The following is a 13,126-nucleotide window of genomic DNA, read 5'->3' on the forward strand; positions in this document are numbered from 1 at the left end:
GCGAAGACTGAAGACGTGAAATGAAGAGAACCACTTTTTTTTCCAGAGGAAAACATATGAAAGTAATAATCTAAAGACTTGTTTACTAGTGGTCCTCGAAAACTATTTTCAACAGAGTCTAAAATATTTGGTATTTGGTTAATGGGCCCAGACATTAATAGTAGATAATAAAACAAATTGATAAATGACTTTTCATGGCATCCAGATTTTTGGACACATTTAGAATAAACAAGCAGCGTCTAACTATCAAATGACATGAGTCTAAAATTGTATAGAAATATTTCTGTAAAGTTAATTACTTTTTTGGTCGAACCCAAAGATTACACTTTTGGACTTAAAAATAGTCAAAAAAAGTATCTTTCTCAATTTTGTCATATCCAAGAGAACCTATATTTGTTCATTTTGTTCCTTTATGGTGGATAGAAGTGGTTAAATTCCTCCAATAGCTGCTGCTTATAGCATGGATGTACAAGTCTATATCTTGTTGCTTTCCTTGGCAGCATGTTCACTGAAGAAATGTCCTGCAATCAAGATGACCCAAATTATGGTATCATCCACTTGGGGAGGCATTGTGAAAATATGAGTAACGGGAGTGACACGCGTTATAACGGGAATGACACGCGTTATAACGGGAATGTACAAACGTTTCTCTTAAAACTGCAAAAAAACGTAATATTTGAAGTTATATGTAGTGATCCATACTCTGAAAATAGCGCATATTTTTACACTACCAAGGGATTTCCCAAAACAAACACTACAGTAAAATCACTTTTTCACAAAACTCTGAAGTGTATAATTTGTATTTCTCAACCTACTAAGGAAGTTGCAGTGAAAACAACCAAACGTGTATACTAATGCAGTAGTACTCCAACCTAGATGGTAGTGTAGTGACCCTTACCTGTGTAACCAGGGCTGCAGATACATCTGTACTGTGGGGCAGCCGTAGGTTGACTTGTGGTGATGCAGGTGGCTCCATTCATACAGCTGTCTGGGTAGATCAGGCAGGCGTTCCCTCCATACTGACAGAACTCCCCTATCCATCCAGGAGCACAGAGACACTGTGAGGAAGAGATGAACCAGTAATCATTGATCTGCAGACAAACACAATCACCAATCTGGTCTTGTACATCTATACTAACCAGGTCTGTTATTGGACTGCATCCTGTATACTCCCACTACATTGGCAGTGGTATGCATCGCGCATCTTCTCGCCAATTCTAAAGGTTTGAATTCGTTTTTTGGAGTAATGTACATTCTACACAACATTCTGTCATGTAGGTTAGCAATAGACATAAATAGTATTGGCATATTTTTGTAGGCACTGGTGGAGGCTAACCCTATGGGGAAATTAATGGGGTTTTTGGAGGGGTTTTGGATAAACGCTGAAAATAAGGTCTGTGGTAAACACAGGCTTAGAAGATCCTATACGTTTTGTTCTATTAAATAAACTTCATCAGCTATCGTACCTTTTTGTGGAACTTTTAAGTATTTATGTAATCGAAATAAGCACATAAAGGCTTCATAGTCCATGAAGGTCATGTTAACTGACTGATATTATCTCATAGAACAAAAAAGCCTGTGTTCACCTCAGACCTTATTTTTGACATTTATCCCAAAACGCCATTCTTTCCTCATTCATTTCCCCCATAGGAACCAGAGGTTTCATTTCCCCCATAGGAACCAGAGGTTTCATTTCCCTCATAGGAACCAGAGGTTTCATTTCCCCCATAGGAACCAGAGGTTTCATTTCCCCCATAGGAACCAGCGGTTTCATTTCCCCCATAGGAACCAGAGGTTTCATTTCCCTCATAGGAACCAGAGGTTTCATTTCCATTTTTTAAGACTAAACTGGCGAGCTCTATGCCTCTACACTAAGAAAGCAACTTCCTGATGAGATCCATACCAGGGAAACCTCCACTGGCAGTGAGTTGATCAGTTCATATTGTGCATCTCAACACTAATTTAACTAAAGTTTCACTTATCAGCAGATCCAAGTGCTGATGGGTACCGTACGGTATTCTCTGTTCTTACTAATTCTAAGGTTTAATTTGGTTCTACGACGTGAGTGTCAGTACCTCTTCAGTCTACACTGCGTAAAGACTTCAGGACACAGTCAGCGCGGCAAATGGACAACAGCCCAAATTGACCTGACAAACGACCTCATCATTTTCCCCAGGGGGAAGCAGATCAAGAAATCGCTAAGGAGACGGCTCATTACGCCAGACTAGCGTCAATGTTCTGATTATGACCGACACTGATTGGAGCAAGAGAAACCCACACACAGCAACACAGGCAGCTTTTAACAGTCCTGCAGCTAAGAGTCAGAAGTAAATGGCACCCTATTCCCTACATAGTGCACTATCTTTGACCAGAGCCCTATGCACGACATAGGCAATGTAGGGATAGGGAATAGGGTGCCATTTGGGATGCAGTCCCAGAGCCTACTGAATGATCTAAAGCAACAGACCAGGACTGATGGGGGATAATTAGGAGCTAAGGACCATGGGCATTACAGTCTGGTTTCAGGTGCCTTCGACTGGAGGATTATGATGAAGTGGCCACAATTTGGGTATTTTATGGTTGTGAAATAGCTTTATGGCTTTAGAAGACGACATAGAATCCAATTTTAACCAACGGGTCTCTCATTTGCATGATATTCTCATTTTCTCAATGTTTTATTTTTATTTAAAATGTTCTGCAAACAAAATGGTAATGTATTAGCAATGTATGTAGTCAGACTGAATAAATGCTAAATATTCTATATCATGACAGCGTTAGACACACCAGATTTTATTGAATGTCCTTTATTTTAAAATGAGACTAAAGTATAATCCATGGGATAGACTCAGAGACAGATGTCTGTACATTTAGGAAGTGTGATGCATAGATATACTTTAATACCTATGATAAACAATATTCATGTTCATGGATAACCCCTAATCACCACCCATTGGAAACCTGTAATCATGTTATGATTTTTGTTTTGGAAATTTAAATGGAAATTATTTTAAAACCCCCACATTGACAAGTTTGCGTTGATGATATGATAAAATATAAATAGATACAATATTTTGTGAAGGTGATAGAAAAATGAAACCTTTTATCACCATATCTACAGCTTCACACTATAATACATTAAATAAACAGATATTGACATAAAATGATCAATACATAACTATCTACTATCAAATGTAAATATTCTTATAAACAAGTCGATAAAATGTGCTGCATGGCACATTATTCAAAGTGTTCAGCTGAAATTGAATGTGACAGCAAGACGATATTGAAAGAGGCAAGAAAACAAAGTATATATGAAAAATGAGAAACTGATAGCTTCTAAATATGTAATAAATAAATAAATAGATTAGAATTAAAGTGATAGTGCGTGATTTTGGCAATGAAGGAAGTTTGAGGTTGTTTTACGAGCCATTGCTAACTAATGTTAGCGCAGTGACTGGAAACGGCTCGCAAAACTACCTCCAACTTCCTTTAAAAACTGCACGCAGAGACAGAAAAATGGAATCCACGAGTTCACCTGACTCTGGGTAAGTAGAAAGAAGGCTTCATTGCCAAAATCTGGCACTATCCCTTTAACGGCTACCAGTGGCCTGTTGTTTTATTACCTGACATTGTCATGCCATAGTGGTTTTCATCGGTTGTCCGTGTTATGAAAAAAAGATCTCCCAAATGTGCACTAACCTGAAGCAAAGTACAAGGTGTCCCTATACTAGACATACTAAATCAGTACACAAAACATGCTACTTCTTTTGAACATGGGGTGGAGAGGAGGAGGCCAAAAGGGACAAAAGTAGTGCACTATACAGGGTATAGGGTGCCATTTGGAACGCAGACAGGACTATACACTACTGGTTACTGTAGTCTATTCTAAAACATTCCTAATAGCACCATGGTTTGTTTTCTCTGATGTGTAGAGTGCAGAACCTTCTCATATATACACTACCCTGTCCAAGTAGCCCACTAATAAACTATGGGTACCCTGTCCAACCAGCCCACTAATAAACTATGGGTACCCTGTCCAACCAGCCCACTAATAAACTATGGGTCCCCTGTCCAACCAGCCCACTATTAAAGTATGGGTCCCCTGTCCAACCAGCCCATTAATAAACTATGGGTCCCCTGTCCAACCAGCCCACTAATAAACTATGGGTCCCCTGTCCAACCAGCCCACTAATAAACTATGGGTCCCCTGTCCAACCAGCCCACTAATAAACTATGGGTCCCCAGTCCAACCAGCCCACTAATAAACTATGGGTCCCCTGTCCAACCAGCCCACTAATAAACTATGGGTCCCCTGTCCAACCAGCCCACTAATAAACTATGGGTCATCATATCAAACCTTTTCTTTGCTGTTTCCACATTTCATTAGACCTCACCTAATGGCTGACTTACATTATATCCACCAATTACGCTGAGGCACAGTCCCTGGTGCAGGCAGTTGACACTGAGCAGACTGCAGTAGTCTATTATCTCTTCACAGCTCTTCCCGGAAAACCCTGGCAGGCACCTGCAGAGGAGAGGAGGAGAGCAACTGGCTGTCAGAGGTTTCAATATCAATAACACCTGGTATGATATGCAGACCAGACCACTGATAATAAGGAGAGAGGTGGAGATGCAGACAAGATAATCATGGTGTGGTAGAGCTGAAAAACAAAGTCACACACTCATCTCTCCTTGCTGTGAATTTATTTGACCAACATTTCTGCCAAAGAGCCTTTATCAGGGTAGGATATAGCATAACATGTGTAAGCTATAACATCCTTTATCAGGGTAGGCTATAGCATAACATCCTTTATCAGGGTAGGCTATAGCATAACATGTGTAAGCATACCCATAAGTTGATGCAGCCACCACCATTCTTGAAAATATTAAGTGGTACTCAGTGATGTGTTGTGTTGGATTTGTCCCAAACATAACGCTTAGTATTTAGAACAAAAAGTGAATTTCTTTGCCACATTTTTTGCAGTATTACTTTAGTGCCTTGTTGCAAACAGGATGCATGTTTCGGGAATATTTGTATTCTGTAGAGGCTTCCTTCTTTTCACTCTGTCATTTAGGTTAGTATTGTGGAGTAACTACAATGTTGTTGATCCATCCTCAGTTATGTCCTATCACACCCATTAAACTCTGTAACTGTTTTAAAATCACCATTGGCCTCATGGTGAAATCCCTCAGCGGTTTCCTTCCTCTCCGGCAACTGATTAAGGAAGGGTGTTATCTTTGTTGGGACTGGGTGTATTGATACACCATCCAAAGTGTAACATTAATAACTGCACCATACTCAAAGAGATATTCAATGTCCATGCAACTTATTACGTGACTTGTTAATCACATTTTTACCCCTGAACTTATTTAGGCTTGCCATAACAAAAGGGTTGAATACTTACTTTTAATTAATTTGTAAACATTTCTAAAAACATAATTCCACTTTGACATTATGGGGTATTGTGTGTAGGCCAGTGACAATCATTTTCTCTACACTATCCTCTAACCAACAGACAGACATGTCCCCTTCTCTACACTATCCTCTACCCAACAGACAGACATGTCCCCTTCTCTACACTATCCTCTACCCAACAGACAGACATGTCCCCTTCTCTACACTATCCTCTACCCAACAGACAGACATGTCCCCTTCTCTACACTATCCTCTACCCAACAGACAGACATGTCCCCTTCTCTACACTATCCTCTACCCAACAGACAGACATGTCCCCTTCTCTACACTATCCTCTACCCAACAGACGGACATGTCCCCTTCTCTACACTATCCTCTACCCAACAGACAGACATGTCCCCTTCTCTACACTATCCTCTACCCAACAGACAGACATGTCCCCTTCTCTACACTATCCTCTACCCAACAGACAGACATGTCCCCTTCTCTACACTATCCTCTACCCAGCAGACAGACATGTCCCCTTCTCTACACTATCCTCTACCCAACAGACAGACATGTCCCCTTCTCTACACTATCCTCTAACCAACAGACAGACATGTCCCCTTCACAAATAATAATAATAATAAATGTTGAATTAAATGTTGAAATGTGTTCCGATTTAACTTTTCCACCTCTTTTTCTATCTCTTTTTTCCAACTGCTACTGACTCAGAGAAGAGAAGACGTGAATGTATTGACTGGGCTGAACTTTACCCTTCGTATCCACTGAGAAATACTGCCTGAGACAGCTGAAGCAATAGCTCTAGAACAGGGTCTGAAAATCACCCATCCTAAATGGTGAGTACCTATAAAGTATTATGCGTTGCCGTCACTCTTGTCATGATCACCAGAGAGCAGTTCAAAAGACCTTCTTTGTAGTAATGTAAATAACCAACTAATATCAACACACAGATCTGAGGTAGTGATGGGGGGGTGGGGGGGGGGATTGATACAGTTACATATCGTGTTCTTATTTTTGGACAATATTATATCGATATTTCACTCCAAGTATAGTGCTAGTTGGCTGTACCTGTGCCCAAAATCTGGTATTTTTCTACCTATAGCTTGTTCTCCGTCTTACTGTTAAAAGGTGCAATATGCAGAAATCGCTGCCCCATTTCCTGGTTGCAAAAATTTGAATAGTTCGCCTCAATTTCAGTTTATGTGACAAAACAAGCAGTCATTGTGTAGAAAATCATTATACCATCTAAACCGCTGTGAAATATATTTTCCATAACCAAAAATATTGTATTTTCAGCTGTTTGAAGCTGGTGTACAAAACCGAAAATAAAAGACGCAAAAACAAAACTTTAGAACGAGAAGCATAGAAATACTGCACATAGAACAGATCTACCGCTTCTTAGACTTGCTTTCAATGAGAATGACAGATCTATAACACCCATATCTATGTGAATTTGGTCAGGTCATCCAAAAAGTGACATATCGCAGCTTTGAATAGTGAGCCAACATGTTTTCAGCACTTTTTTTTCATGACTGATCAAAACGATTCTCCATGCTCTCTCTTCTACCTCTGCAGCAGAACTATGGTGAGAAATATGTTTGGAACATTTAAATCGCAATATCTATATTTGAATCGCAATACATATAGAATTGTGAGAGTCGTGAGAATTGCAATACATATCGTATCAGCTAAGTATTATGATAATATCGTGTCGTGATGTCCCTGGCAATTCCCAGCCCTAATCTGAAGTATATAAAGGAAAATAATTAGCTATTATGAAAGATGCTTCCTGTCCTGAGTTTATTAGAAGAACATAGTAGCAACATTATAGCAGACGCTTTTATCTACGACATTGACAGTAACACATTACATTTACATTTTAGTCACTTAGCAGACGCTCTCATCCAGAACGATTTACGGGGGCAATTAGGGTTAGGTGACTTGCTCAAGGGCACATCAGCAGATTTGTCTCCTAGTCAACTCGGGAATTCGAGCCGGCAACTTTTCGGTTACCGACCAAACGCTCTTAACCGCTAGGCTACCAGCCGCCCCGTTGCCAGCACCATGCTCTAACCCACAACCCTGGTGTTGCTAGTTAAGCACCATGCTCCAACCCAAGTGTTGCTAGTTAGGCACCATGCTCCAACCCTGGTGTTGCTTGTTAGGCACCATGCTCCAACCCTGGTGTTGCTTGTTAGGCCCCATGCTCTAACCCTGGTGTTGCTAGTTAAGCACCATAATAATAATAATAATATGCCATTTAGCAGACGCTTTTATCCAAAGCGACTTACAGTCGTGCGTGCATACATTTTTTGTGTATGGGTGGTCCCGGGGATCGAACCCATTACCTTGGCGTTTCAAGCGACGTGCTCTACCAGCTGAGCTACAGAGGACCACATGCTCTAACCCTTGTGTTGCTAGTTAAGCCCCATGCTCTAACCCTGGTGTTGCTAGTTAAGCCCCATGCTCTAACCCTGGTGTTGCTAGTTAAGCCACATGCTCCAACCCTGGTGTTGCTAGTTAGGCACCATGCTCTAACCCTGGTGTTGCTAGTTAAGCACCATGCTCTAACCCTGGTGTTGCTAGCTAGACCTCATGCTCTAACCCTGGTGTTGCTAGTTAAGCCCCATGCTCTAACCCTGGTGTTGCTAATTAAGCACCATGCTCTAACCCTGGTGTTGCTAGTTAAGCACCATGCTCTAACCCTGGTGTTGCTAATTAAGACCCATGCTCTAACCCTGGTGTTGCTAGTTAAGCCCCATGCTCTAACCCTGGTGTTGCTAGTTAAGCCCCATGCTCCAACCCTGGTGTTGCTAGTTAGGCACCATGCTCTAACCCTGGTGTTGCTAGTTAAGCACCATGCTCTAACCCTGGTGTTGCTAGCTAGACCTCATGCTCTAACCCTGGTGTTGCTAGTTAAGCCCCATGCTCTAACCCTGGTGTTGCTAATTAAGCACCATGCTCTAACCCTGGTGTTGCTAGTTAAGCACCATGCTCTAACCCTGGTGTTGCTAATTAAGACCCATGCTCTATCCCTGGTGTTGCTAGTTAAGCCCCATGCTCTAACCCTGGTGTTGCTAATTAAGCACCATGCTCTAACCCTGGTGTTGCTAGTTAAGCCCCATGCTCTAACCCTGGTGTTGCTAATTAAGCACCATGCTCCAACCCTGGTGTTGCTAATTAAGCACCATGCTCTAACCCTGGTGTTGCTAATTAAGACCCATGCTCTAACACTGGTGTTGCTAGTTAGGCACCATGCTCTAGCCCTGGTGTTGCTAGTTAGGCACCATGCTCCAACCCTGGTGTTGCTTGTTAGGCCCCATGCTCTAACCCTGGTGTTGCTAATTAAGCCCCATGCTCTAACCCTGGTGTTGTTAGTTAAGCCCCATGCTCTAACCCTGGTGTTGCTAGTTAAGCACCATGCTCTAACCCTGGTGTTGCTAGTTAAGCACCATGCTCCAACCCTGGTGTTGCTAGTTAGGCACCATGCTCCAACCCTGGTGTTGCTTGTTAGGCCCTATGCTCTAACCCTGGTGTTGCTATCTAAGCTCCATGCTCTAACCCTGGTGTTGCTAGTTAAGCCCCATGCTCTAACCCTGGTGTTGCTAGTTAAGCACCATGCTCTAACCCTGGTGTTGCTAGTTAAGCACCATGCTCTAACCCTGGTGTTGCTAGTTAAGCCCCATGCTCTAACCCTGGTGTTGCTATCTAAGCACCATGCTCTAACCCTGGTGTTGCTAATTAAGCACCATGCTCTAACCCTGGTGTTGCTAGTTAAGCACCATGCTCTAACCCTGGTGTTGCTAATTAAGACCCATGCTAGCTAGGCCCGATGCTCTAACTAACACACTGGGCCATCAGAACCGCGTAGGTCACTGGATCATCTACATCCTGAATATACTACCATGTGTCTCACCTGCATCCTGAATATACTGCCATGTGTCTCATCTACATCCTGAATATACTGCCATGTGTCTCACCTGCATCCTGAATATACTGCCATGTCTCACCTACATCCTGAATATACTGCCATGTGTCTCACCTACATCCTGAATATACTGCCATGTGTCTCACCTACATCCTGAATATACTGCCATGTGTCTCACCTACATCCTTAATATACTGCCATGTGTCTCACCTACATCCTGAATATACTGCCATGTGTCTCACCTACATCCTGAATATACTGCCATGTGTCTCACCTGCATCCTGAATATACTGCCATGTGTCTCACCTACATCCTGAATATACTGCCATGTGTCTCACCTACATCCTGAATATACTGCCATGTGTCTCACCTACATACTGAATATACTGCCATGTGTCTCACCTACATTCTGAATATACTGCCATGTGTCTCACCTACATTCTGAATATACTGCCATGTGTCTCACCTACATTCTGAATATACTGCCATGTGTCTCACCTACATCCTGAATATACTGCCATGTGTCTCACCTACATCCTGAATATACTGCCATGTGTCTCACCTACATCCTGAATATACTGCCATGTGTCTCACCTGCATCCTGAATATACTGCCATGTGTCTCACCTGCATCCTGAATATACTGCCATGTGTCTCACCTGCAGATGTAGTCCTCTCCCTGGACTAAACAGCTGCCGTTGTTGTGGCAGGGTGAAGGGCTGCACGGGCCGCGCTGCCTCCTGCACTGTGGGCCTGTGGTTCCATCTACACACTGCCAGACGGAGGCTACACACTCAGGAGAGGTCTGCACACACACACACACACACTTAGGCATGCACACACACATTTAAAACAAACACACGCTTGCACGCACACGCACACACAGGGTGAAAACAAACCAGGCCTCAAGTCAGCTTGAGAAAACACACTTAGATTAGAGATAAAGACAGTGTTAGCGGAGACAGATCACTTTCCCTAGCAGAACAAGACAGTGTTAATGGAGACATATCACTCTCCCTAGCAGAACAAGACATTATTAATAGAGCCAGATCAATCTCCCTAGCAGAACAAGACAGTGTTAATGGAGCCAGATCAATCTCCCTAGCAGAACAAGACAGTGTTAATGGAGACAGATCCCTCTCCCTAGCAGAACAAGACAGTGTTAGTGGAGCCAGATCACTCTCCCTACCAGAACAAGACAGTGTTAGTAGAGACAGTCACACTCCATAACAGAACAAGACAGTGTTAATGGAGACAGATCCCTCTCCCTAGCAGAACAAGACAGTGTTAATGGAACCAGATCCCTCTCCCTAGCAGAACAAGACAGTGTTAATGGAGACAGAACAAGACAGTGTTAATGGAGCCAGTCACGCTCATTAGCAGAACAAGACAGTGTTAATGGAGACAGATCCCTCTCCCTAGCAGAACAAGACAGTGTTAGTGGAGACAGATCCCTCTCCCTAGCAGAACAAGACAGTGTTAGTGGAGACAGATCCCTCTCCCTAGCAGAACAAGACAGTGTTAGTGGAGACAGATCCCTCTCCCTAGCAGAACAAGACAGTGTTAGTGGAGACAGATCCCTCTCCCTAGCAGAACAAGACAGTGTTAGTGGAGACAGATCCCTCTCCCTAGCAGAACAAGACAGTGTTAGTGGAGACAGAATCCTCTCCCTAGCAGAACAAGACAGTGTTAGTGGAGACAGACCCCTCTCCCTAGCAGAACAAGACAGTGTTAGTGGATCCAGATCCCTCTCCCTAGCAGAACAAGACAGTGTTAATGGAGCCAGTCACGCTCATTAGCAGAACAAGACAGTGTTAATGGAGACAGATCCCTCTCCCTAGCAGAACAAGACAGTGTTAGTGGAGACAGATCCCTCTCCCTAGCAGAACAAGACAGTGTTAGTGGAGACAGATCCCTCTCCCTAGCAGAACAAGACAGTGTTAGTGGAGACATATCCCTCTCCCTAGCAGAACAAGACAGTGTTAGTGGAGACAGATCCCTCTCCCTAGCAGAACAAGACAGTGTTAGTGGAGACAGATCCCTCTCCCTAGCAGAACAAGACAGTGTTAGTGGAGACAGAATCCTCTCCCTAGCAGAACAAGACAGTGTTAGTGGAGACAGATCCCTCTCCCTAGCAGAACAAGACAGTGTTAGTGGAGACAGATCCCTCTCCCTAGCAGAACAAGACAGTGTTAGTGGAGACAGATCCCTCTCCCTAGCAGAACAAGACAGTGTTAGTGGAGACAGAAACCTCTCCCTAGCAGAACAAGACAGTGTTAGTGGAGACAGATCCCTCTCCCTAGCAGAATAAGACAGTGTTAGTGGATCCAGATCCCTCTCCCTAACAGAACAAGACAGTGTTAATGGAGCCAGATCCCTCTCCCTAGCAGAGTAAGACAGTGTTAGTGGAGCCAGATCCCTCTCCCTAGCAGAACAAGACAGTGTTAGTGGAGCCAGATCCCTCTCCCTAGCAGAACAAGACAGTGTTAATGGAGCCAGATCCCTCTCCCTAGCAGAACAAGACAGTGTTAGTGGAGACAGATCCCTCTCCCTAGCAGAACAAGACAGTGTTAGTGGAGACAGATCCCTCTCCCTAGCAGAACAAGACAGTGTTAGTGGAGACAGATCCCTCTCCCTAGCAGAACAAGACAGTGTTAGTGGAGACAGATCCCTCTCCCTAGCAGAACAAGACAGTGTTAGTGGAGACAGATCCCTCTCCCTAGCAGAACAAGACAGTGTTAGTGGAGACAGATCCCTCTCCCTAGCAGAACAAGACAGTGTTAGTGGAGACAGAATCCTCTCCCTAGCAGAACAAGACAGTGTTAGTGGAGACAGATCCCTCTCCCTAGCAGAACAAGACAGTGTTAGTGGATCCAGATCCCTCTCCCTAGCAGAACAAGACAGTGTTAATGGAGACAGATCCCTCTCCCTAGCAGAACAAGACAGTGTTAATGGAGCCAGATCCCTCTCCCTAGCAGAACAAGACAGTGTTAGTGGAGACAGATCCCTCTCCCTAGCAGAACAAGACAGTGTTAGTGGAGAGAGATCCCTCTCCCTAGCAGAACAAGACAGTGTTAGTGGATCCAGATCCCTCTCCCTAGCCGAACAAGACAGTGTTAATGGAGACATATCACTCTCCCTAGCAGAACAAGACATTATTAATGGAGCCAGATCAATCTCCCTAGCAGAACAAGACAGTGTTAATGGAGACAGATCAATCTCCCTAGCAGAACAAGACAGAGTTAATGGAGCCAGATAAATCTCCCTAGCAGAACAAGACAGTGTTAATGGAGACAGATCCCTCTCCCTAGCAGAACAAGACAGTGTTAGTGGAGACAGATCACTCTCCCTACCAGAACAAGACAGTGTTAGTGGACAGTCACGCTCCATAACAGAACAAGACAGTGTTAATGGAGACAGATCCCTCTCCCTAGCAGAACAAGACAGTGTTAATGGAGCCATATCCCTCTCCCTAGCAGAACAAGACAGTGTTAATGGAGACAGAACAAGACAGTGTTAATGGAGCCAGTCACGCTCCTTAGCAGAACAAGACAGTGTTAATGGAGACAGATCCCTCTCCCTAGCAGAACAAGACAGTGTTAATGGAGACAGATCCCTCTCCCTAGCAGAACAAGACAGTGTTAGTGGAGACAGATCCCTCTCCCTAGCAGAACAAGACAGTGTTAGTGGAGACAGATCCCTCTCCCTAGCAGAACAAGACAGTGTTAGTGGAGACATATCCCTCTCCCTAGCAGAACAAGACAGTGTTAGTGGAGACAG

At 43.5% G+C, this 13,126-nt stretch overlaps 1 protein-coding gene across 1 annotated transcript in view; it reads right to left on the reverse strand.

The window, feature by feature from the left end:
* Window positions 1–13,126, reverse strand: part of LOC123485632 (protein eyes shut homolog) — a gene marked incomplete at its 3' end in the record, with an annotated part of 135,982 nt that overhangs the window by 78,819 nt on the left and 44,037 nt on the right. The window contains exons 5-7 of the mRNA XM_045216684.1: window positions 10,006–10,151; window positions 4,411–4,525; window positions 899–1,058 (exon numbers count right to left, since the gene is read on the reverse strand). Of these exons, the coding sequence (XP_045072619.1) occupies window positions 899–1,058; window positions 4,411–4,525; window positions 10,006–10,151 (421 nt within the window). The remainder of the gene's footprint in view (window positions 1–898; window positions 1,059–4,410; window positions 4,526–10,005; window positions 10,152–13,126) is intronic.

Source organism: Coregonus clupeaformis, unplaced genomic scaffold (assembly GCF_020615455.1).
Source record: "Coregonus clupeaformis isolate EN_2021a unplaced genomic scaffold, ASM2061545v1 scaf0773, whole genome shotgun sequence".
NCBI lineage: Eukaryota > Metazoa > Chordata > Actinopteri > Salmoniformes > Salmonidae > Coregonus > Coregonus clupeaformis.